This window comes from Heteronotia binoei, chromosome 19, assembly GCF_032191835.1.
Source record: "Heteronotia binoei isolate CCM8104 ecotype False Entrance Well chromosome 19, APGP_CSIRO_Hbin_v1, whole genome shotgun sequence".
Lineage (NCBI taxonomy): Eukaryota > Metazoa > Chordata > Lepidosauria > Squamata > Gekkonidae > Heteronotia > Heteronotia binoei.
In genome coordinates, this window is record NC_083241.1 from 29,518,810 (window position 1) to 29,545,312 (window position 26,503).

The window sequence follows — 26,503 nt, forward strand, 5'->3', positions numbered from 1 at the left end:
ACCAACCCCTCTAATTACCCGATCTCTACTCAAAATTGCTCAGGATGGTACAGACTTCATACTGATAGCGCCATGGTGGCCACGGCAACCGTGGTTCACGAGACTCCTTCAAATGTCCCATTACGCCTTCCCCTGGCAGACGATCTCCTCTCCCAAGATCATGGCCAGGTATGGCACCACAACCCCCAAATTCTAGGACTTATGGCTTGGAGAATTCGGCCACATCTTTACAACCGAGAGTAGCGGAAGTTATCCTGAATGCTAGAAAACCTTTTCCCAGGTGCTCATACCAGTGTAAGTGGAAGCGCTTCTGCTCCTTTGCATCCTCTCAGCAACTTGATCCAGAGTCTGTACCTCTCCCTTCGATCCTAGAATACCTGCTGTCTCTACAAGTGTCGGGGCTCAGCTGTTCTTCTTTAAAGGTTCACCTTTCAGCCTTTTCTGCTTTCCACGAGCCTATTGACGGGCAGACTGTTTTCTCCCATAGACTGTCCAAATCATTCCTCAAGAGCATGTTGCACCTTCACCCTCCTATCAAACCGATTGTGCCAGTTTGGAGTTTGTCATTAGTTCTTTCACAACTTATGAAACCCCCGTTTGAACCCTTGGCCACTGTGGACCTTAATCTTCTGTCTTGGAAGACTGCACTGTTGGTTGCTCTCACTTCTGGCAAGCGGGCCAGTGACTTGTGTGCCTTCCCTTCTGACCCACCTTATACAGTTTTTCATAGGAACAAAGTGGTCCTGAGAGCGGATCCTGCTTTCTTACCCAAGGTTGTATCGAAATTTCATCTTTCAACTTCTGCTTCGTTGCCCACTTTTTTTCCTAATCCTAAAGACTCTGGACAAAGAGCTCTACACACTCTCGATGTCAGAAGAGCTTTGTCCTTTTACCTCTCTCGTACACAACTGTTCCGTAAGGACCCTAACTTTTTTGTGGCCTAAGGCACTCCTCAAAGAGGATGCAAAATTTCTACCCAGAGACTCTCTAAGTGGGTATCCATTGCAATCCGATTGTGTTACGAAGTTGTTAAGCAACCTTTACCTGAAGGCCTTAAGGCTCACTCGACTAGAGCAGTCTCGACCTCTTCGGCCTTCCTGGAGGGCGTCTCCTTAGAGGACGTCTGTGCTGCTGCATCATGCTCCTCGCCTTCCACGTTCGTCTCGCACTATGCCTTGGATGTTCGTGCCAGACGGGACGCCTCCTTCGGCCATGTGGTCCTCAGGTCCATCTTCCACTGAAATCACCCCAGGTGAGTGCTTGCATACATTGTAAGTATGGAAATGTCTTTTTCTTGCCAGCACCCACCTTCCTTTTGACTTTCAGCTTGCTAGTCACCCATGTGTGGGACTGCGCAGAGACCACGATGAAGATAAACAGGTTGCTTACCTGTAACTGATGATCTTCAAGTGGTCATTTGTGCAGTCACACACGCCCACCCAGCCTTCCCCTCTGCTGGCTTTTTCTGCCTTGGTTTTTACCTTTGTAGACTGTCAGTAGCGGCTGGAAGAAACTGAGTGGGAATGGCGCCTCCTGCTCGTTCCAGGCATGCACAGTCAATGCCTGCTCCCTAGGGCAAACGGAAAGAGCACCAAAAAACGCTCTAGGCGAGCTATTGGAGACTCCGAGGTATGGATCCGTTGCCTGCGGCAAGACCCATGTGGGTGACTGCACAGATGACCACTCGAAGATCATCCGTTACAGGTAAGCAACCTGTTTTTCATATGCTCATGTTCATAGCAAAATAAAATAATATAGTATGGTACAATAATTATAAATTAATAATACAGTAATAAAAATACAGCATTTTAACTAATATATGTCTGTTTTAAACATATCTTGGAAATTTTCAATATTTAGTTGCTTCAAACACTTTCTCTAAAAGCCGGTAAGTTTTCCATAAACAGAGTGTATCAATCAAATTGTAAATATCGTATCTTGATAAATATTCCACTATGGGGAACCAGATTGCCTCAAAATTGAGTGAAAATTTTTGAGAAACAAAAAAAATGATTGAGTGTTTGGCCACAATCTATGTGTCCCATAACTTTTTGAGCCATAGTGATAAATCTAAGGGAGCGTTGTCTTTCCAGTGTGAAGTTGTAGTTGATTTTGCTGTATTTTTGTATTGCAAGCAGTGTTCCCTCTAAGCTGAATTTTAGTGTGAGCTAGCTCACAGATTTTTAGCCTCCAGCTAAAAATTCAGTCTCCATTTTTGTCTTAGCTCAGGATGGATGACCCCAGAGCATACTAATTTATGCAGTAACTCACAACTTTAGTGCCATAGAACAAAGCAGTAGACAAGTGCACCTTTAAGATCAACTAAGAAGATGATGATGATTTATATCCCGCCCTCCACTCCGAAGAGGCTCAGAGTGGCTCACAATCTCCTTTACCTTCCTCCCCCACAATAGACACCCTGCGAGGGGGGTGGGGCTGGAGAGGGCTCTCACAGCAGCTGCCCTTTCAAGGACAACCTCTGCCAGAGCCATGGCTGACCCAAGGCCATGCCAGCAGGTGCAAGTAGAGGAGTGGGGAATCAAACCCGATTCTCCCAGATAAGAGTCCGCACACTTAACCATTACACCAAACTGGCTCTACACACCACTACACCAAACTAAGCATACGAAAGCTTACATTCTGAATAAAACTTAGTTGGTCTTAAAGGTGCACTTGTCTGCTGCTTTGTTCTATTGCTTCAGACCAACACGGATGCCTATTGGGATCTAACTTTAATGCCAGTAACTCACAAAGTAGAATTTTTGCTCACAAAGAGTTTGCAGCTTAGAGGGAACATTGCAAGCTGTGTTTTTGACGCCTGTCTCTGTCTTCCAGTCCAGCCTCCATATCTCCTCCCCTTTGCCATTCCTGCCACTTAGTGGCATGACCCGGGATTCCCTCAATGGGTCAGGATCCCACCTCAACCAGGATCAAGCCGCTTTGCCGGCAGCCACTTCCAGCCCGGCCAGTGTGGCCAAGCAGTGGCCCAGAACTTCGATGTGGCCCTCTTGGAGCTTGCCAGACTCTCCAGAAGACCCGTTCAGCATCGAAAGGGAAGCTCAGCTTCACAGGCAAGCAGCAGGTGAGTCAAAGGCAGGCCTTGCTGGGTGGAGAGGCGGACATCTTGAGGGGATCTTGCGCTCTAAGCTGTCCTAGACTCCTGAATGACGCTTCTCTTCCTGTGCTGTCTCCCCCTAGCTGTGAACGAAGCAACCTGCACGTGGAGTGGGCAGCTTCCACCCCGAAACTACACCAATCCCATCTATTCGTGTAAAGTGTTTCTAGGAGGTGTTCCCTGGGATATCACAGAAGGTAAATATCCTCTGTGGGCGTCACTGGTTTCTACATTCGTAGCTGCCTCATAATGAATCAGACCATTGGCCAATTGAGATCAGGATTCTCTATATATTCAGACCGGAAGCCGCTGTCTTGGGCAGGGGTGTTGAACTGCTTTGTTATGAGGGCTGGACTGACATAAACAAGAGAAAGAACTCTTGACACCAAGCAGTATATTAATAATTGAGTCCCACGCTGCAATGTGTCTCAGCCCAGATAGCCCATACGAAGACCCTGGGTTCTATTTACTTTGTTACAATTATTTCTGTCTTCCACAGTGGTATGGACTTCAATCAAGTAAATCCGGACATCAAATAATTTACACTTAGCCGCTAAGTGTGTCCCTCTGAATCCAGTCGTGTAGGAACCTCCAGGAATTGTATCTCATGTCTTCCTGATTATTCGGTGTCTCATCCAGTACAAATTAATACACAATGGAATCAAGCCAGTATTCAAATCTACAGACGTCTGTAGTTTTGAATACTGCCTTGATTCCATTGTGTATTAATTTGACATTGAATAATTAGGAAGATAGGAGATAAAATTCCTGGAGATTTCTACATGATTGGATTCAGAGGGACACACTAAGGAGCTAAGTGTAAATTAATTTGACGTCCGGATTTACTTGATTGAAGCCCACACCACCTTGGAAGATTGAAATAATTGTAAATAAAGCCCAGGGTCTTTGTACGGACTGCTTGGGCTGAGACGCATTGCAGCATGGGACTCAATTATTAATATATTGCCTCGTGTCGGGGTTCTTTTTCTAATTGCTTATAACCATCACCCCATATTTTGTATACTGAAATAAATGAGACCTTTGTGGGCCGAGCCATGTGTGTACCTAAGTAAAATTAAGTAGCAGAGATATAAACTTTATAAAGGACAAAGACAAACACAATTAAAGATTTTTTTTAAAAAAAACCCTTAAAATAAAATATGCTTAAAACATTAGCGCTCATTGGTCTTAAAGACACTTTCTTTGTATCTCTCCCATGAGATCCAGGGAACTGGGCAAAAGAAGCTCTGGCTCTTTCCTTCCTTCCCCAGGGGACCCAGGAGGGGGAGGAGCCTCAGCCAATAGAAGGAAGAAAGGTTTGGCTCAATAGCTCTGCTGCGCAATTGAGAGGGCCTGGCAAAGCAAGCTATCCCTCCCTCTCTCCTCCTCAAGGGAGGAGCCTCAACCAGTGGAGAAAATAGAGACTTTATAGCTCCTGCGTGATTGAGCAAACCTTGCAAAGCAAGCTGTTATGCAGAAGAAAGCAAGAGAGTGGGAGAAGGAAGCATATGACAGCCAGTGGCTTAGGGGCCTGATAGAAGCCCTTCGAGGGCATGATTCGACCCCCCAGGCCGCATGTTTGACACCCATGCTCTAGGGTCTTAGGCAGAGGTCTTTCACATCACCTGCTGCCAGAGCCTTTTAACTGGAGATGCCAGGGATTGAACTAGGGACCTTCTGCATTCCAAGCAGATGCTGTACCGCTCAGCCATGGCTCCATCTTGTAGGATCTGAAGAGGGAATGGCTCTGAAAACAGCTGAACAAAAGCTAAATTCTAGCAACAGGATGCCTATAGTTGGGAGAATCCCCAAATATATCCCTGTAGCTGTTCTGCTTATTGGTGATTTGGAATCAGAATGTACTCTGTAAATATTCTGAGCAGTTCCTCGCAGTGTGGTGGTGTAGTGGTCCTTTGCATCTGCCTAGCACACTTGGTGTTCAACACACATCACGTCAATTAGCTTGTCAGTTTGGTGTAGTGGTTAAGTGTGCAGACGCTTATCTGGGAGAACTGGGTTTGATTCCCCACTCCTCCACTTGCACCTGCTAGCATGGCCTTGGGTCAGGCATAGCTCTGGCAGAGGTTGTCCTTGAAAGGGCAGCTGCTGTGAGAGCCCTCTCCAGCCCCACCCGCCTCATAGGGTGTCTGTTGTGGGGGAGGAAGGTAAAGGAGATTGTGAGCCACTCTGAGACTCTGTCCTTGAAAGGGTAGCTGCTGTGAGAGCAGTCTCCAGCCCCACCCGCCTCACAGGGTGTCTGTTGTGGGGGAGGAAGGTAAAGGAGCTTGTGAGCCACTCTGAGACTCTGTCCTTGAAAGGGCAGCTGCTGTGAGAGCCCTCTCCAGCCCCACCCGCCTCACAGGGTGTCTGTTGTGGGGGAGGAAGGTAAAGGAGCTTGTGAGCCGCTGTGAGACTCTTCGGAGTGGAGGGCAGGATATAAATCCAATATCTTCTTCATTTTCTTCTTGTCATCCTTACAAAAAGCCCTGTCCGGTAGGCCAGTGTTGTCTCCATATTGTAGATGGAGGAACTGTGGTTAAAAATGGGTTTGCTTAAGGCAGCTTCAGGGCAGAGGCGGTCTGATGAAATCCTGAACAGGGTCCTTCTTCTTCCTCTCGCAGGTGGTCTGATCAGCACTTTCCGTGTGTTCGGCTCACTGAGGGTGGAGTGGCCTGGTAAGGATAGCAAGCACCCCCGCTGCCCTCCCAAAGGTAATATGCCTAAAGGTAATACAGACATGGTAGGAACCCTTTATATCCATGCTTCGTAGAGCACAGAGGGCTGCTGGGATATAGAGTGTGGCTGCATGCTGGTGACGGGCCGGTTGGAGCACCGTGGGATGCAGGTTGCCATGGTACAGGTTCACCTGGGGGGCGGGGTAATGTGGTGCGCACTGGTGACGGTTCAAGGAAGAGTGGGGAAGAGCTGGGATTCTGCAGCATGGGAAGCTATGCTCTCGTCGCCCCTCTTCTCCCTCCTCTGTAAAACAATAATAGCTGGTTTTCCAAAACACCCTCCAGAAAACTGTTTTGCATCGAAGGCAGGCCTTATTTTGGGCAAGAGCTCACAGGAGCCGAGTTCCAGAACCTCTAAATTTTATTGTGCTCTTTCTTTCTTACTCCCTTCCCCCCCCCCCGTCAAATACTTCCCCATTCCTCCACTTGCAGCTGCTGGATTGGCCTTGGGTCAGCCATAGCTCTGCCAGAGGTTGTCCTTGAAAGGGCAGCTGCTGGGAGAGTCCTCTCAGCCCCACCCACCTCACAGGGTGTCTGTTGTGGGGGGAGAAGATATAGGAGATTGTAAGCCGCTCTGAGTCTCTGATTCAGAGAGAAGGGCAGCGTATAAATCTGCAATTCTTCTTCTTCTAGACTCCATCATTCAAGTCCCTTGTGAGAATTTTGCTGAACTCTTAAGATTTGACAAACTTTCTAATATTTTCCCCCACAAAAAATGGGGAAATAACCAAAACATATAAAAGCAGACAGATGGAAGTCTTCATCATGCCACTGTGGCCACATAGGAAAAAGTAATTTAAAAAGTATGACGGGAGTAGGGTTTTATTATGGCAATTATAATTCAAGAAGCATTTTAAGGTAGACGCTGAGCTGATATAATTTAGTACACCTTCCGGTGACGTCAGGGGCATGTGGCATATGCAAATGAGTTGTGCTAATAAGCTCCAGCACCTCTTTTTCTACAGAATGACTCCTGATCCAAAGGGGTTTCAGATGTCCCCTTCGGCTGACAGCTGGCTTTTGCTGTGTAACGGGGGTGAACAATCTAAGAGTCCTCGGGTGTTTCCACACTTGCTGTTCTCCAGTACTGATGTTGTGTTTGCGGAAATCGTTCCATTCCCATCCCCTTTTTAAAGGGTGGTTTGCCAGACTTCCACTGCAGCTGTGGAACAAAACTGGTTCAGCACTGGTGTGGCTGCCTCCCCTTTCCCCTACCTGAAGGGGTGGTTGCCGGGTGTAATCCTGACTCTGTCCCACCTCTTCTTCTGCACTGTCTCTTTCTTGCTCTTCTCTGAAGGTTCTTGGAAAACTCTGTTTAGTTTCTGATTTTGCTTCCCCGATGAAAGGAGGCTTTTCCAGACATTGTCTTGGGACGGTACGTGTTCTCTAGGTGAAGTGAAGATTGCAGGGAGGGAACCCTTGTCAAATTGGACACAGTGGCTGTGATTGTACACACTAAATAATGCACTTTCAGTACACTGAAAGTGGGTTGAAAGTGCATTATTTAGCGTGTGTGATTGTAGCCAGTGGGACTCGGGACTCAGGAGGGCTGCTGTCCCTTGAACAATGGATGGAGTGGTCTTACATTCATTTCTTAAACTTAGACCGAGATACGGTTCTTTTTTTTTTACCTGGAGAGAAAGGTACGCAATCAAACCATTATTCCAGTCAGGCCACTGGTCTGTTAAAGTCAACATTTCGACTGGCAGCAGCCTCTTTCAAGAGTCCCTTATAAGAACATAAGAGAAGCCATGTTGGATCAGGCCATTGGCCCACCTAACCCAAACACTCTGTGTCACACAGTAGCCAAAACCAAGTTGCCATCAGGAGGTCCACCAGTGGGGCCAGAACTCCAGAAGCCCTCCCAGTGTTGCCCCCTCCAGGCACCAAGAAGACAAAGCATCACTGCCCCAGACATAGAACATAAGAGAAGCCATGTTGGATCAGGCCAGTGACCCATCCAGTCCAACACTCTGTGTCACATAGTGGCGAAAACCCAGCTGCCATCAGGAGATCCATGTGGAGATCTCTCATGTCACCTATTCCCTTATCCTTTCTAACTAGCGATGCCACAGATTGAACCTGGAAGCCTCCGTCCAAAGCAGATGCTCTACCAGTGAACCACAACCCTTTCAATGGAGCTGAAGCTGGTACATGCATGTACACTATTGATTGCTGGGATAACAAGCTCCCACCCCCACTTCACACACCTTTTATTCAAGTAAATACTGTATGCCGGGGTGGCCAACTGTAGCTCTCCAGATGTTTTTTGCCTACAACTCCCATCAGCCCCAGTCATTGGCCATGCTGGCTGGGGCTGATGGGAGTTGTAGGCAAAAACATCTGGAGAGCTACTGTTGGCCACCCCTGCTGTATGCCACCTTGCCTGAGTGCAGGTGTGCATGTCTGTCCCTTGGGGGCATGCCTGTCGCTTGTGTGGGCTCCCACCAATGAAGGCAGCAAGGGATTATGGGGAAAGAGGTGGCTACGTAGCTCTCTGCCCACCACAGCCTCACCACCTTTGGTGGTAAGGTAGTCTAGTCTAGAGGTGGTAAGGGCAGATGGGGGGAAAGTTATCCCATTCCCCCCATCTCTTGAGTAGCAGGACGTATCGTCTGAGCTCGATGGTGCTCAGTTTGAGTTTGATCTGGGAGAGCAATACAATACTATTACACATGGAATTCACTGCCACAGGAGGTGGTGGCGGCTGCAAGCATAGACAGCTTCAAGAGGGGATTGGAGAAACATCTGGAGTAGAGGTCCATCAGTGGCTATTGGCCACAGTGTATTGTTGGAACTCTCTGTCTCTGGGGCAGTGATGCTCTGTATTCTTGGTGCTTGAGGGGGGCACAGTGGGAGTGCTTTTAGTGTCCTGGCCCCACTGATGGACCTCCTGATGGCACCTGGGGTTTTTTGGCCACTGTGTGACACAGACTGTCAGACTGGATGGGCCACTGGCCTGATCCAACATGGCTTTTCTTATGTTCTTATTGCGTTAACACAGCTCATTCTCTTGTGCCTCCCCTTGCTTTGTTTTCTGGAAGCACCCTGGTGGCTGGTTTGGTTAACCCGGTGGTTATCATGCACCATTCACTTATTTATGGTAATATCTAGCTCTGGCAAAACACCTCTCTAAAGTACAGCAGGGTGTCCGTCTTGGCGGCAACTAAAGTAAGAATCATTTAGTTGATTTATAGCTTTTTATTTACTTTATACCCCGCCTTTCTCCTTTGTTGGGGTCCCAGAGTGGCTCACGTTGTTCTCTTCTCCTGTGTTTTATCTTCACAACACTCTTGTGAGGTAGGTGTTGCTGAGACCATGTGACTGGCTAGAAGCCACCCAGCCAAGTTTCCATAGCACAAGTGGTGATTTGAACCTGAGTTTCCCAGATCCTAGTTGAACGCTTTAATCACTAGGCCACGCTGGCTCTCTCTCGTCTCCTAGTTTGCCATCTTTTCACTGATGACAGCATTGAAAGTGAATGAGTGGTAAACTGGGTGTCTGTTGGTGTGATGAAAAATGGTCTGTACCAGTGTTCCCTCAAAGCTGAGTTAGCGTGAGCTAGCTTGTGGTGTTTTAGCCTCTGGCTCGCACATTTTTGTCTTAGCTCAGGAAAAATGCCCCCTGAGCACACTAATTCACGTAGTAGCTCACAGCTTTAATGCCAGTAGCTCACAGAGTAGAATGTTTGCTCACAAGACTCCACAGCTTAGAGGGAGAATTTGTCTGTACCCTGGAAGAGTAGTCTTCATCAGTGCAAAGAGCACACACTGGCTTTTCTTTCCCTGTGTTGGAAGCATTCGCTTACCGCAAAGGAGTTGATGCTGAGTGCTCTTGGACGAAGTGTAAGGAAGCAGTCTCTTCTAATCTTGAACTCTCCAAACATTATGGGGGAGGGGGGAGAGGACAGACATTGCTAGAGCAATACCCAGTTACCACACACTGTGGGTATTGCTGTTAAACTCTGCTTATGAGTAATCCCATTTAACTGGCCATTTTTGAACCAGATAGATCTCCCCCCCCCTTTCTTCCTTTCTGTTTTTTGATCCAGCAAAGCAATTCCTAAGTATATGCCACTTAGGGATGCCAGCCTCCAGGTGGGACCTGGGATCTCCTAAATTATAGCTCATCTCCAGACTAGAGATCAGTTCCTCTGCAGAAAGAGGATGCTTTGGAGGGTGGACTCTAGGGCATTGCACCCCACTAAGGCCCCTGTCCTCCCCAAATCTCCAGGAGTTTCCCAACCTGGAGCTGGCAACCCTACCCCCAATCCCCCACTGGTGGCCAGGGCAGACTTGGCAGCTGTGGCTACGTTGCCCTCCCAGAAGAGAGAGATGTGCACAACCCATGCACGTTTCCTTAAATTAATCCCTTGCCGTCTTTCCTCCCAAGGGTATGTCTACCTGGTGTTTGAATCGGAGAAATCTGTTCTGGCCCTGCTGCAGAACTGCTCCCGGAACGTGATGAGCCCCAATGGCCTGACTGAGTACTATTTCAAGATGTCCAGCCGCAGGATGCGTTGCAAAGAGGTGAGTTGGTGAACCGGGATGCATGGTCTCAATCCTTCCTCCCTCCCTCTTCTCTGAGCTTGATCTTATTTTGTAACCTGGGTCTTATTCTGAAAATGTGTGGGGCAGATCCTACCCCTATCCTACCACTCCACTGATTTTAACGTATTGAAATGTTTTTGCCCAGACCTGGTTGGCCCAGGCTAGCCCGAGCTCATCAGATCTTGGAGGTGAAGCAGAGCCGGCCCTGGGTTAGTATTTAGATGGGAGATCAACCACCAAGGAATACCAGGGGTGGGATGCAGAGGCAGGCAATGGCCAACCTCCTCTGAAAGTCTCTTGCCTTGAAAACTCCATGAGGTTACCATTCGCCAGCTGCCACTTGATGGCAGATATGCACACGTGTGCATGTATTAAAATATTTATACCACACCTTCCCATTTAGCTCAAATGATATGGCTTGTAGGAAGAGCTGTTTGGGCAGAAGGAAGACTATTTAGAATAGCTGGATCCACCAGAGTGGCTGAAGTGGATAATGCATCCATAAAACCAAATATACGAAAATGTGTGTATTTTTACCAATTGAATAAAAAGAAATATAGAATAGGGGTCAGTGACCAGAGGTTGCCATGATCTCCAGGTGAACGTACGCACATGCACATAAAAATACGATTTAGAAAAAGTATATTTTTGTACATTTGGGGTAGCATTTATGGTTCAAGTTTAGACACAGAACTATTGGGCCCTTATTCTGATTTCCTTAGCCTTTAAGTTCTTAATTCAATTCATTTTGGGTTAAATTCCTCTCCCCCTTTTTTGTAGCTGGTAATGCATTACAGGGTGTTGCATGGAGGCCTTCCCTCATAAGGGATTGGTTTCCTTCCATTTTGATACAAAGGATGGTTGGTCCTAGAGCAGGGCCCCCACACCTATCAAGCTTGGGGACATCTTTGGAATTCTGGCGCAGGATGGTGCAGTAGGTTCAACCACAAAATGGCCTCCATGGGAGGCGGAGCCCACTCACACAGCAGAAGAAGCCCAGCCCATGGGCACAGGACTAGAGGAGTAATTTTAAAAATACAGAGGAGAGAGAAAAACAACAACACTGTAATGGCAGCTGCCATCAAAACACTGTTTTTTAAAAAAATCTGTGCAGCCAATCAGAAGCCCTGCTGGGCGTAACCCCCACCCATTTTTTAAAAACACTTGGTGGGTGCCAGGAAAGGTATTGGTGGGCACCCTGGTGCCCATAGGCACCACATTGGGGAGTCCTGTTCTTGAGGCATGACAGACTTTTTGGCCTGCGTGTGGAGACCAGGGCACCTGAGGAATGATATTGCTTTGAAGCCTTTAATCACAAGAGCACACTTGAAAGCATTAAAACCTTTTTACAAAAAAATAGATAAACGTCCAGTGGCAGCAATAGCCGTGCCTTGTTCCGGGTGATAGATGCCAGCTGAAGCTGCTTGTAAAGCCTTTGTTGTCAGGTTTGACAGTGAGGGGCTGCATTGATCTTCCAAAACAATGGCTCCTTGTGGCAGGCCTTAGCTGGTTGTGCACTAAATCCGCGAGCTTAGCTGCCAGTGGATTCCTGGCGGGCTGCCCTAGGACTCCGGAATCCAGCTTAGCTGTAGACAGCCCTAACCATCTTCCACATGCATTGCGCAGAAGTCAGCTCTGTAAACAACATTTTTTTATTTAAAATTCCTTGTCTCTGACTTCAGAAGATACCTGGATGTGTGTAGATAGGGGTGTCAGACATGCGGCCTGCGGGCCAAATCAGGCCCCCGGAGGGCTCCTTTCAGGCTCCTGAGTAACTGGCTCTTGTCTGCTTCCTTCTTCCTCTCTCTTGCTTCCTTTTGCATCTCAACTTGCTTTGCAAGGCTTGCTCAAATGCACAGGAACTACAGATCAAAACCTCAATTTTCTCCATTGGTTGAGGCTCCTCCCCTTCCTGGTCCCCTGGAGAGGGAGGGAAAGAGCCAGAGCTTCCTTTGCCCAGTTTCCTGAATCTCATGGGAGAAATACAAAGAAAGCACCTTTAGACCCAAAAATACTAATGTTTTAAGCATGTTTTATTTTAAGTTTTTTAAAAAATCTTTAGTCACGTTTGTGTCTTTTAAAAAGTTTGTATCTCTGCTATCTAATCTTAAATAGGTACACACATTGCCTGGCCCGACACAGCCCGGCCCAGCAAGGTCTCATTTATGTCAGATCCATCCCTCATGAGTTCGACACCCCTGGTGTAGATGGCATTGACCAAAGGGCTCAACTAAAATACGAACTTTTGTTTAAACAGGCTTCCAGTCAAGTCTTTTGCGGCCTGCTGAGGGTTCACCTCGCACAATCTTGTGGATTGTGGCTGCCCTGAGAAGCAGACGGCTGGAAGAACCACAGGCTCATAAGCAGGTTTCGCTTGGAAGGGTAGCTGGTTCACAAGTTGCTTTGTTTGGTTGTGTTAGAACTGGGAGCAAATGTCGAAACAAGACCAAGCCCCAGGATCTCCTGTGACTGAGGACGCTACTACACTGTGTGTCTTTTAAAATGCCTTTGTCTCTCTTTTTTAAAGGCAGCCTCCAGCGCTGCTTTATCAAGGAGAGGAGCTTGGGGTGGAGAATGGGGAGGGGGCATGTATCTCTTTCCTCCCCTTCCATTTTTTTTTTGCTGGAAAAAGCCACCTTGAGCTTTTATTTATTTATATTTATTTATTTTCTGTTTATGTCCCGCCCTCCCCGCAAGTGGGCTTAGGGCAGATAACAAGTCAAAAATGGCATAATTAAAATGTAACAATCTACATAAAACAGTGTCAATATAAAACCTATTAAACAATATTAAAACCAATAGTACATAAAATTAACAACTTTGGTGCTATTTCCACTGCTATATAGTGTTAAGAGGTAGGCGGTGTTCCCATAGCTCTTTATAATTCTCCATAATTTCCAGGTTTGTTATTGGCCTAGGTTGATGTCTCACAGATATGCGATGGTAGAAATTTAAAAACTGCTAGGGGAAACTTAGAGGAGGCATCTTCAATGTGGTTTCCGTGGGCAACCACTGGCACCTTTCCTGACATCCACCAAGTGTTTTTAGAAAGTGGTCAGGGTGAGGCTTTTGCAAAGTGGGGGTTCTAATTAACCATTGATTGGCTGTGCAGATTTTAAGGGTTGCTTTGGCATCCAGTGCCGCCACAGCACAAGGATCTTTGCTGTGTGGCTGAAGCTCAGCTGTGGCAGCCTTTTTTTCTGTGTTTGACTCTACCTTTTGTGGCAACCATTTTGTGGCTCTGCCCCTCACACTGAGTCAGAATTCCAAAGGTACCCACAGGCTCAGACAGGTTTGGTGACCTCTGCCTCTCAGAGGATTTTATTTTTTTCCTGGTGAGAAATCAGCACAGAAGGACGAGGCTAAAGTTCTCTTTCCCATGCCATCTGCTTCATGAAACAGTTCCAGCAGCTAAATTTGCAGAAGTGGGGGGGGGGGGGGGGGGAGATCTGAAGTGTACTTGAGGGCCTGAGAGAAGGCACTCCTCTCCACTCAGCCTTTCAGCTGCTTCCCTCAGCTGTTCTGTAAATGCCTGGTAGCCCCATTGGCCAGAAAGGAAAAGCCTGAGGACCTGACTCATCTTTTTAATTTACTGTCTCAGTCAAGACAAAGTGCTGCTGGACAATCTTGGAAGACAAATTGGCAGTTCCAGCTGGCTTGGTGTCAGGGGGTGTGGCCTAATATACAAATGAAATCCTGCTGGGCTTTTTCTACAGAAAAGCCCTGTGTGAAACAATGGTGATGTCAGGGCCTAATATGCAAACGAGTTCCTTCTGGGTGTGTGGCCTAATATGCAGATAAGTTCCTGCTGGGCTTTTTCGACCAAAAAAAGCCCTGCGTATTGGTATTAACAAACTTGGAACCATTTTTAGAAGTCCAGTGGCACTTTTAAGACCAACAAAAGTTTATGCAAGGCATGAGCTTTGGTGTGCAGGCACACTTCCTCAGATACATCTGAGGGCTCTTCTTGTGAAGGCCTCAGCATCTGCGACATGTTGTTGCTTATTTAGAGGAACAGGTTGGTCACTGCATGAGGCAGGATGTTGGACCAGATGGACTATTGGTCTGATTCAGCAGGGCTTGGATACATCTGAGGAAGTCTGCCTGCACACACAACTTTTAAATAATGATTTGAATAAACTTTTGTTGGTCTTCAAGGTGCCACTGGGCTCAAACTTCGTTCTGCTGCGTCAGACCAACATGGCTGCCCACCTGGATCAAATCTGAAACTAGTTTTAATTTTATCCACTTTAGCTTGTGCTCGCCCCTGGAGTCAGGAACGTGTCCTTATCCTTTTTGCTTGACTCCACTGTATCTGAGCTGACATTTTGTACCACCCTTATTTGGGTGCAGAACTTGGATTTCTGAGGGCACAGCATGTATTTCTTGCCACAGAATGCTTGCAGTCTTAACCGTTCAAAGAACACGTGTCTCAGTTGTAGCTCTGCAGACAGGAAATCACCCGACAGTATACAGGAACTGAATCACAAGGGGAAAGGCATTAATCTCTTGAGTTGTTAGGGCAATCAAGTTGGCATGGAATGGGAAGTGGTGCTTGAATAGAATGCAACAGAGAGAAGGTGCCTTTGCTTAGCATTTATTTATTTATTTGATTTTTAGCCCGCCCTTCCTGTAGAACAGGCTCAGGGCAGGTTACATCATAAAAACAATCAACAATAAAAGACCAATTTAAAAATATATAAAATCTAAAACTACAGAGTTACAATAGAGACTAAAATTACAGATTCTGCCTCACAGACATGGCCTGTTGTCCAGGTCCAGCAGATCTTATAGCACTGAGGTGGAATGAAGGGGGGAGGCTGGTAACAAGTGATGTCCACTGCCTCATCTGAAAGCCTACTGAAAGAGCTTGTGGAATTCAAGGTTGATTATTTTCTAGGCGGATTAGTTTCCTTGGCCTCAGAATGTGTGTCTCGGTGTTAAGTGCCATCAAGTTGTTTTTGCCAGAGGATGTAGTGAGGGCCACAGGAATAAACAGCTTTGAAGGGGAGATTAAGTAGATTCATGGAGGTTAAGTCTGTCACTGGCTATTAGCCATGGTGACTGAGGGGAACGTCCACATACATAGGATAGAGAAGGCCGAGAAAGAAGTACTTTCCTCCCTTTCCCATAACACAACAGCTTGTGGGCACTCAATGAAATAAATGAGCAGTAGGTTTAGAATGAAGAGTAATTAACATGTGGAATTCACTGCCTCAGAAAGTGGTGGCAGCTACGAGCATAGAAAGCTTCAAGAGGGGGGGGACTGGATCAACATATGGAGCAGAGGTCCATCAGTGGCTATTAGCCGCAAGGTATAGTTCGAACACTCTGTCTGGGGCAGTGATGCTCTGTATTTTTGTTGCTTTGGGGGAAACAGTGTGAGGGCTTCTGGAGTCTGGCCCCTCTGGTGGACCTTCTGATTGCACCTGGGTTCTGGGAACTGTGTGGCACACAGTGTCGGACTGGATGGGCCATTGGCCTGATCCAGCATGGCGTCATATGCTCACATTCAGAGGCACTAAGACTCTAAATCAGGGGTGGCCAACGGTAGCTCTCCAGATGTTTTTTTGCCTACAACTCCCATCAGCCCCAGCCAGCATGGCCAATGGCTGGAGCTGATGGGAGTTGTAGGCAAAAAACATCTGGAGAGCCACCGTTGGCCACCCCTGCTCTAAATGACAGAGTCAGAAGGCAACATCAGCGGAAGGCCTTGGCCTTTATGCCCTGTTGTTGGCCCTCCAGAGGAACTAGCTGGCCACTGTGTGAGACAGGATGCTGGACCAGATGAACCACTGGTCTGTTCCAACAGAGCTGCTCTTCTTATGATGACCTTATAAGTGAATGACCTCCAGAATGTCTGAACATTAGTGGCCTTACTCAGGTCTAGCACGCCAAGGGCCATTGCTTCCTTAACTGAGTTGATCCTTCTCATGTTGGGCCTTTTTCTTTTCCTAGCATTATTGTCTTTTCCAGAATAGGGGTTGATTATTGAATTATTTACAAGACTGGGGAATGGAAGCAAGAGCCTGTCCTCCTAGTTCTACCAAGTTCTCAGTTAGTGGCTTACAGGGCAATCCTAGGTGCAGTTCTGCTTTTCTAAGCCCACTGGCTTCAATGAGTATAGAAAGGCATTACTCTGCTTAGCATTGCACGGTAACTTGTCTTTGTGGCTGCCAAGAAGTTTGGATTCTCATTTCTCCTGGTAGCTCTGTAGAGCAATACCAAGAGGCAGGGGTCATTTTGTAGAAAAATAAGTGGTGGAGCTCATAAGCATAACTCATTAGCATATGCCACCCCCAGCCAGCCAAAAGCAACCCGATGCAAGAAAGGAGAGCCCCCGGGTGAGTGAGGCCTGCTTGGGCTGGCTAGAGATCCAGCCAGCCCAAGCAGGCCTTTCTCGCCTGGGGCTCTCCTCGGCCCCCACCCCCCGTCCAAAATCACGTAAGAAGTGGAGAAAGGGTGGTGTAGGATTCTCCAGGGGTTAATGAGGACTTCTGGAAAAGGAAAGGAAAGGTCCCCTGTGCAAGCACCAGTCGTTTACGACTCTGGGGTGACGTCACATCATGACATTTTCACGGCAGACTTTTTACAGGGTGGTTTGCCATTGCCTTCCCCAGTCATCTACACTTTCCCCCCAGCAAGCTGGGTACTCCTTTTACTGACCTCGGAAGGATGGAAGACTGAGTCAACCTCGAGCTGGCTACCTGAAAACTCAGCTTCCACCAGGGATCGAACTCAGGTCATGAGCAGAGCTTAGGACTGCAGTACTGCAGCTTTAACACTCTGCGCCACAGGCATGGCAAAGCCCCTGGTGGCTGGCTGGCTGCTCTCCTAATCCAAGAATTGTTATGCAGCTGCACCTACTATTCACTAGACAGGGTAGGTGAGGGGAGGAAGAGGGGGAACCATCAAAGAGGTTCAGGAGCTGTGTTCCTGAGCTCCTGCTGAATCTGAGGCCTGCCAAGAGACCATCTCTTGCCCCTAAGCTTGTTTTTGCAAAATTCAAGAGGACGACAGAGGCCATGCTTGGTTTTGGCCATCTAGGAACATCGTAGTGATTGAAACAAAGTTGGCAGAAAGAAAGCAAAGCTGTGTGGCGAAACAGTAAAGCGTTTTATGCCCTGCATTGTGGTTTCTGAGGGAAGGCCTGTGGATGACTAAAACACACCTATCTTTTCCTCCCTCCCCTCCAGGTGCAGGTAATTCCCTGGGTGCTGGAAGACAGCAATTTTGTGTGCAGCCCGACGCAGAGGCTGGATCCTGGCAAAACCGTCTTTGTGGGAGCCCTTCATGGCATGCTGAACGCAGAGGCCTTAGCAGGGATCCTCAATGACCTGTTTGGCGGCGTGATGTATGCAGGGATTGACACAGACAAGTACAAGTATCCGATTGGTAGGTATAACATAGTGGGTTCAGTGCAATGAGAAGACATGTTTGCAGTGATCATAGCTCTCTTTATTAGCTACAGCAGGGTAATGGCTGAACTGGAACACTGCTTGACCAGGCCAGCGGGGCCAACTATGTAGACGTCACGTTTCCCGCGATAGGACGCTATTGGATCATTCAAACCAGCAGCGGGCCCGTGATTGGAGCAGGGCAGCAAGGATTTGAATCCTACCGCCCATTGTTCCTGAGTCCCCAAGCTCAGTCCTAAAGGCTCCAATGAGCCAGGAAGGAACACGGGTAATAGTATCATTAGTCCACATACACAACAGTAAGTGCGGTCAGGACACCGCTGGCTGCTGATCCCCGTGGGCGACCAGAACTCTCTCCTGCGCAAGTGTCTTCCTTTTCCTTGAACCAGAGGAGGGCGGGGATGTCTCCTGGGAGGGAATGAAAGCTGTCTGCCGAAAGGACAGTGTGTGGGGTTGGGGGCGTGCTCTTTGGTAGTCTCTCGGGAGCCCAGACGCCTAGTTCAGGAGTCAGGCTAGCCCAGTCTCATCAGATCTCGGAAGCTAAACAGGGTACGCCCCGGTTAGTACTTGGAGGGGAGACCGCCAAGGAAGTCCAGGGTCACTGCACAGAGGCAAGCCATGGCAAACCACCTCTGACTGTCTCTTGCCTTGAGGACCCAATGGGGTCTCCATAAGTCAGCAGTGATGGGCAGCAAAACAAAACAAAAAAGTCTTGTTGAGCCTCTGCCTGCAATTTGGGGAATTGTTAGTAGGTAACATGGCAAAATGGGAGCTCGGCTCAGTCATGAAGTCATGAGAGTCTGCAAGCCCAATTTTTCCTCATTTATACCCTACTTTTGTTTCTCCCTTTTGGGACCCGATATGGCTTATACCAGGGGTGGCCCAACTTCCTTAACGTAAGAGCTACAGAGAATAAACATCATGTTTGAGAGCCGCAAGACATGAACCGTCACACGTTTGCGAGAAGGAAGAAAGGCAAATAGATGGAGAGGTGGAAAAAAAGCAATTTAAATGCATTGTCTAAGCCGCTGACCGACTTGGCTTGGAGAAGAGATTAAAAGAAATGCCTTCTCCAAGCTGGTCGACAGGGCAGTAGGGGCTTTGAGAGCCACAGAGGTACGTGTGAAAGAGCCACATGTGGCTCCCAAGCTGCAGTTTGGCCACCCCTGGCTTATACCATTCTGCAGTCCTCCATATTATCTCCATGACAGCTCTGCAGAATAGGTTAGATGGAGTGTGGGTGACTGGTCTAGGGACCCCCAGCCTTTCCATGGTGGAATGGGAATTCAAACTGGAGTCTCCCAGATCCTAATTGAACTCTAACCACTTCCACACACTGCTGTTTCCAGATGGGTGCTCCCTGTAGATGTGAAGGACTTTTCTTAAGCCAGGACCGGATCTTTGCTTCGGTAGAAGGGGGGGGGGGGAGCAGCAGCAGGCTACTAGGGAAATGAGTCAGCAAGCATCACATCACAGATCAATTCATTTTATTCCATTAGCTCAAAGCCATAGCAAAACAACAGCATATCAGAGATCACTGCTCTTAGAACGAGGCTAAAGATATTGGCAGGGTGGGGCAGGGAATGAGTAGGTGGGTTGGAGCCTCCTTCATCACCCAAAGGGTGATTAACGTGTGGAATTCACTGCCGCAGGAGGTGGTGGCGGCTACAAGCATAGACAGCTTCAAGAGGGGGTTAGATAAAAATATGGAGCAGAGGTCCATCAGTGGCTATTAGCCACAGTGTGTATATATATGTGTGTGTGTATATAGAGATATAATTTTTTGGGCCACTGACAGTGTTGGACTGGATGGGCCATTGGCCTAATACAACATGGCTTCTCTTATGTTCATGAGTTGCTCCCCCCTGCCCGGCAACAGTCGGTGGACTTGCATGCTCATTGTCTCTTGCTCCTGTGGTATCTTTGGGGCAGCCTGTAAGGGTTACCACATAGATGTTTTCTTTTTGTGTGTGTTTGCCCTTTTGGGGGCTGTTTTTTAAACATTGATGAAAATGTCCTCTCTTGGGTTTGGAAGGTTAGGAATATTCCTGGTTAATAGCAACGATCACAGCTTCAATAAGGAGGGGCATTTAAAATGAGATTTGTCAGAGATCACTTGTTTGAAGTAGTTTGGAAGTATGTCTTCTTATATTGCTTTTCAGAATATTAAAAAAAAAAAAAGGTAAAGGTAGTCCCTTGTGCAAGCACCAGTCGTTTCCGACTCTGGGGTGACGTCGCATCATGATGTTTTCGCGGTAGACTTTTTACGGGGTGGTTTGCCATTGCCTTCCCCAGTCATCTACACTTTCTCCACAGCAAGCTGGGTACTCATTTTGCCGACTTTGGAAGGAGGGACGGCTGAGTCAACCTTGAACTGGCTACCTGAACCCAGCTTCTGCTATGACAATCCTATAATCAGGGCTTTTTTTGTAGCAGGAACTCCTTTGCATATTAGGCCACATACCTCTGATGTAGCCAGTCCTCCAAGAGCTTACAAGGGATCTTAGTACAGGGCCTACTGTAAGCTCTTGGAAGATGGGCTACATCAGGGGTATGTGGCCTAATATGCAAAGAAGTTCCTGCTACAAAAAAAGCCCTGTCTATAATAAATCCATTCTGCTTTTATGTCAAGCATAGTTTTTGTGGCGCTTCAGTAGGTGGAGACTTGCTCATTTCTGGCAGGGGTGGTGGGTGTCCCACCAAACGCTGCGGTATTCCCCCCCCCCCCTTGCACATTTCCCAGTCTGGCAGACGTTTCTGAGCATCATGTGTGGTGACTCATAATGTCTTTTGGACAACTGCTGCTGCTGTTGGCAGGCGTCACAGGTTGTGTGCATCACGCTAATGGGTTGGTTTGGTTTCAGGATCCGGGCGGGTCACCTTCAACAATCAGCACAGCTACCTGAAGGCAGTGAGCGCTGCGTTTGTGGAGATCAAAACAACCAAGTTTACAAAAAAGGTACCAATGCACCCACAGAAGAGGTTTGTGAAAATTCCATATTCATGTGGACATTTGAATCTGCCTTATACGGAATCAGACCCTCGGTCTATCAAAGTCAGTCTTGTCTACTCAGGCTGGCAGCAACTCTCCAGGGTCTCAAACTGAGGTTTTTCATGCCTACTTGCCTTGACTCTTTTTAGTTGGAGATGCCGGGGATTGAACCTGGGACCTTCTGCTTACCAAGCAGATGCTCTACCACTGAACCACTGTCCCTCCCCTAACAGACAGGTTGTGTCCATGTGGGATGAGGGAGATTGAAGATAATGATCATATTCTTGCATTGTAAATTTCATGATGTTCATATTGTTTTTTAAAAGTCTATTCTGCAACTTTTTAGAACAGGGATGTCATTTTTTATGAGGGCCGGATCTGGCATAAATGAGACCTGGCCAGGCCATGTCGAGCTGGGCCATGTGTGTACCTATTTAAGATTAGGTAGTAGAGATATAAACTTTTAAAGGCACAGACAAACATTAAGATTTTTAAAAAACTTAAATAAAACATGCTTAAAACATTAGCACTCGTTGGTCTTACAGGTGCTTGCTTTGTATCTCTCCCATGGGATCCAGGGAACTGGGCAAAGGAAGCTGTGGCTCTTTCCCTCCCTCCCCAGGGAACCAGAAGGGGGAGGAGCCTCAGCCAATGGAGAAAATAGAGGTTTTGCTCTGTAGCTTCTGTGTGATTGGCCAAGCCTTGCAAAGCAAGTTGAGATGCAGAAGGAAACGAGAGGGGGAGAAGGAAGCAGACAAGAGCCAGTTGCTCGGGGCCTGATAGGAGCCCTCCAGGGGCCTGATTTGGTCCTGTTTTAGAGGGTCGATCTGAAGATCATAAGACCTTCTTACTTTTAGCCTCAAATGAGTGCAAAATCATTGAATCTGTAGCAAAATTCCTTTAGTATACTTCTATGGAGATGCTTCTATGGATCTTTTATCCATAGATTCTGTTGCCCACATCTCCTGCTGAGACTAAATTCAGGGTTACACAATATAAAACAGAACAGTTAGATTATGTGAGACAGCAGATAAGCAATGCAACAGAGTTACTTTTTTCCACTGCTTACCCAGAAGTGAAAAGGGTAGCTCTAGGAATCACCAGAAGCTAGTTTCTGTTTGCTTCTGGGTTGTTCTAGGAATCACTGGGAATTCTATGGTTAGAGCGTCCTGTAAGAAGACAAGGCCTTGTTTTTCTGTTTAATTTTTTTTTTCACCAGGGCAATCGTGCGCCCCCCCCTCCCTTTGGCACCAGTTTCCCACTTCCACCCATCAATCAGTGAGCACTGGCAGGCAAGGACCCAGTTCCCTGGAGGTCTCCTGCCATAAGTGGGCCAATGGGAACTCTGTACTATATAGTCCTGTTCCCTTTTGTAAAAGCAGCCTCCTGAATCATGCCATAACACCATCCCAGAAGCTGCTTCTGCAGGAGATCAGGCTTTCGACATTGGCTCACATCCGTTTCCTCTTTGGAGTATGTATGGTTCTCTGCACTACTTCATGAAAGCTTGTGGTGTGCCTAAAGCTATTTTTGTAGCAGGAACTCCTTTGCATATTAGGCCACACAGCCCTGATGTAGCCAATCTTCGAAGAACTTACAGGGCTCTTAGTACAGGGCCTACTGCAAACTTCTGGAGGATTGGCTACATCAGGGAGGTATGGCCCTAATATGCAAAGGAGTTCCTGCTACAGAAAGAGCCCTGGATGTGCCCTGGAACTGCCCTCCCTGGAACTCCTTTTCCCTCCACGCTTCAACTGGCACTGACTTCCCCCTCTCCCCCTTCTTCCTAGGTACAGATCGATCCATATCTGGAAGACGCCTTGTGTCAAGAGTGCAGATCTCAGCCGGGTCCCTTCTTCTGCAGAGACCAAGTGAGACCCTTCTCTGGCTTCCTGAGCTGGGGATGCGTAGTGTTGTCCTTTAGCTTGCATGTGCTGCTGCTAGCAGATCTTCCTCTTTGGAAGCTCAGTGATTTCACAGAAAAGCTGAAAGCGGGGAGGCAGGGCGTGATTGCAGTACAGGAGATCTTTAAATGCCATAGCACAGAGGTGGCCAAACTGTGGCTCTTTCACACATATTGTGTGGCTCTTGAAGCCCCCGCTGCCCCATCAGCTGGCTTGGAGAAGGCATTTCTCTCTTAAATCAGTTTAAGCCAAGCCAGCCAGCAACTTGGAGAGTGTATTTGAAGTTAAAAGTTGCTTTCTTTCCACCTCTTCTCCCCATCTGTTTTCCTTCTATAATATAGTGGGTTCTATGCATTGAAGAGGCAAAGTAGGAGTGATAAACAGCTCTTTATTACATGCAGCATGGTGGGTAGCTGCTCTACAAAGACTGGAGAACTGAGCCCACAGGGCTGACTATATACAACTCTGGTTTCCCATTGGATCATTCAAACTAGCAGGGGGGCCTGTGATTGGAGCAGGGCAGCAGGGATTTGGATCCCACTGCCCATTGTTCCCAAGTCCCCAAGTTCAGTCCTTCAGGCTCCAATGAGCCAGGCAGGAACACCTTGATAATCACATTAGTTCACATACATCACTCCTTCCTTCCTTCCTTCCTTCCTTCCTTCCTTCCTTCCTTCCTTCCTTCCTTCCTTCCTTCCTTCCTTCCTTCCTTCCTTCCTTCCTTCCTTCCTTCCTTCCTTCCTTCCTTCCTTCCTTCCTTCCTTCCTTCCTTCCTTCCTTCCTCTCTGCTCAGACAGGGAGTGCATGTAACACAGTTTGCAAGATTTATCTAGTGTCCCAAATTAGTCAGGGTTTAGATTTGAGGCTAAGAACAAACTGCCTGCCTCCTCTTCACACACACACACACCGCCCTTGGCTTGAGCATGCCTCACGTTTACTCTTTGCCTTCCTTCCCCCCCCCCCAAAAAAACCCCCTCCCTTTCTAGATCTGCTTCAAGTACTTCTGCCGCCCCTGCTGGCACTGGAAACATTCCATGGAGATCTTGCATCATCACCGCCCACTGATGCGCAACCAGAAGAACAGAGACTCCAGCTAGAGCAGCGTTTTTCCCCCCCGAGGGCGCCAAGAGCTGCTTGCAGTTCCTCTTCCATTGACCTGCCGCAGGAAGACAGACCGAGCATGCTTGCCGGCGCCAGACCCCCAAACTGGAGGGAGACCCCGTCGGAAGGACTGAACGGGAGATATCTTGCCTTTCTCACGTTTGCACTGCTGGTCTTTTTATTTGTTCCTGCACTAATGCACAGTGAATTTTCTTGTCGGCGGGGGAGGGGTTGGGTTTGTTTTGGGTAGTGCGTGTGTGTTTTTTTTAAGAGGGGTGGGCCCCTCCAACAATTCTTCAGTTCCCAGACTTTTGGTTCCTTAATTGCTGACCAGAAGCATTACGAAGGGCCATGTGTTAAGACGGCGTTGAATGCAGATGCCTCACCTCAGTTTCTTATTTATCAAGGGCCCCTTTTTTACATTCCTCGCAATACTGGTGGTAATAATGCAGGTCTCATTGACTCCGTTCTTTTGCAGTTGCCATACAGTGCCTTTCCATTCATTTAAAACTCCCCCGTCTGAATGGAATAAACTGAACGTTCAGCTGGTGTTTTTTACTGTAACAACAAGGGGACTTTTGCTCTTCACTTAAAACCAAAATATATTTCATATTTTACGCTCCAGGATTTTTACCAGGTCCTTTTTACACTCTCTTGAATGGTTTTTAAGTCGTTTGAGATGAGATGAGAAGAAATAATTTTCTTTCTTTCCCTGGCAGCTTTAACATCATTGCAAACTTTGTGTCTGGGAGCTGTTAGTTTAAAAAGGAAAAAAAAAAATGTTCCCCAGTTGTGAATATAACAAGGAATATTTGCAACCCAGAATGGTCGGATTTTTTTGGATTTTGAAACTGGACCGGATAAACGATCTCTGAGCTGCTGTATATAGTTCGTTGCACTTTACGTTGCACTCAAGGGGAGGGGGATGCTTGATAACAGGTTTTTAATCACAAAGTCACAAGACTTCAATTTTCTTTTTATAAACTGAGCTGTTAAAAGGGCTGCACTTTTGGTAGAGGTTGCTGAGAAGCCCGTTTCTTGTTTCAGGGGAGGGAGAGGAAAGTAACCCTTCCGAGGAATGTACGTGCAGCCTGGAGAATATGCAGGGAGTTGAAGTTTGATTTTGTTTCTCCCTCTCTCTTCCTCCCCCCCCCCCCCCAAAAAAAAACTTTATGGAAGCTGTGTGCCAAAGAACCAGTGTCATAATTTCTCCCTTCTTCCTGCTGAGCTGATGTTTGCATATTGCCGGCTGCTCTTTGTGAGGTTTTGTGAAGCGGTGTGTGAAGTCTCTACCTCATTGTAGTTACCAGGCAGGCAAGACTGCACTCGCCTACAGATGCGTGGAGTAAGCTGTGATGTAGTTCTTGGCACATAATAAAACACGTTGCAGCAGATCCCGAGGGGTACTTTTTCTTTCTCCTTTTCGATGGCGGCGGCGGCTCGAGGGTGTTTGAGATGGGCAAGGGGTGGGTTCAGGGCCGGATTAAACCCTGTGGAAGCCCCTCGGCAGTCAAAAACGTGGGGGGGCCCCTCGCAAATTATCTCAGAGTTGGAGTGGCTGCCCCATGGCCTGTGGCCCCTGCTGCAGTCTGCAGGCCCCTTCTCAAAAGCCCCTTCGACAAAGAGGCAGAGAGAGGCAAACTTGGCGACAACGCCAGCAGCAGCCACCCCAGGCAAGTCAGGCAAAGTGCGGCTCAGTTGCTGGCTGCGTGTGCAGGCTGGGAGGGCTGCAAGCAGAGGGAAATGGGGGGAGGAGCCGGCCCGGGGTCCCTAAAGGCATGGGGGCCCGTAGACCAGTGCCTACTTGGCCTAATTGTTAATCCAGCTCTGGGTGGAATTGGAAAGGAGCAAATACGTCCTTTGATAGAGGCAAATACATCTGTCTGAAGCAAATTCATCTTTTGACAGAAGCAAATACGTCCACCTGCTCCTAAATTCAGACCTAGATGAGGGCTTTGCTTTCATTTCTGCTCTGCATAAGGAAGCGGATTTTTAGTCTGTTTATTTATTAAAGCACTGAGTTGGATGGCCCAAGCTAGCTTGAGCTCATCAGATCTCAGAAGCTAAGAAAGGTCAGTCCTGGCTACGACTCAGTTGCTAGGGTCATTTCGTAGAAAAAGAGGTGCCAGAGCTCATTAGCACAACTCATTTGCATATGCCACACACCCCTGACATCACTGGAAGGTGCACTAAATTACATCAGTTCAGCATCTACCTTAAAATGCTTCTTGAATTAGAGTTGTCATAATAAAACCTTACTCGCACCATACTTCTAAAATTACTCTCTCCTACGTGGCCACAGTGGCATGAGGAAGATTTCTATCTGTCTGCTTTACATATGTTGGTTATTTTCCTTTTTGGGTGGGAGGAGGGATATTAGGAAGTTTGTCAAATCTGAGAGTTCAGCAAGATTCTTACAGGCGGTTTGAACAATGGAGCCCCCAGAAGCAAGTATCGACGAGAGGGGAGAAGGTAAAGAAAGAGCACAATAAAACTTAGGTTCTGGAGCTCCGCTCCTGTGAGCTCCTGCCCAAAATGAGGCCTACTTGGTTGGGAGACCACCACAGAATTCAGGGTTGCTAAGCCACCACAGGGTTGCTAAGCAGAGGCAGGCAACGGCAAACCACCTCTGAACATCTCTTGTCTTTAAAGCCCTACAGGGTCCCTGTAAATTGGCTTCAACTTGGC

At 47.6% G+C, this 26,503-nt stretch overlaps 1 protein-coding gene across 3 annotated transcripts in view; it reads left to right on the forward strand.

Annotated features, from left to right (window-relative positions):
* Positions 1-25,209, forward strand: part of CPEB1 (cytoplasmic polyadenylation element binding protein 1) — an 88,270-nt gene extending 63,061 nt beyond the window's left edge. For 2 of the 3 annotated variants that reach the window (XM_060260283.1, XM_060260285.1), the window contains 8 exons: positions 2,836-3,082; positions 3,199-3,312; positions 5,737-5,841; positions 10,243-10,379; positions 17,597-17,795; positions 20,683-20,777; positions 22,601-22,681; positions 23,701-25,209. In XM_060260283.1, coding sequence (XP_060116266.1) covers positions 2,836-3,082; positions 3,199-3,312; positions 5,737-5,841; positions 10,243-10,379; positions 17,597-17,795; positions 20,683-20,777; positions 22,601-22,681; positions 23,701-23,811 — 1,089 coding nt within the window. In that variant the 3' untranslated portion in view covers positions 23,812-25,209. The remainder of the gene's footprint in view (positions 1-2,835; positions 3,083-3,198; positions 3,313-5,736; positions 5,842-10,242; positions 10,380-17,596; positions 17,796-20,682; positions 20,778-22,600; positions 22,682-23,700) is intronic. The other variant, XM_060260284.1, reaches the window with a different exon arrangement.
* Positions 25,210-26,503: the final 1,294 nt, after the last annotated feature.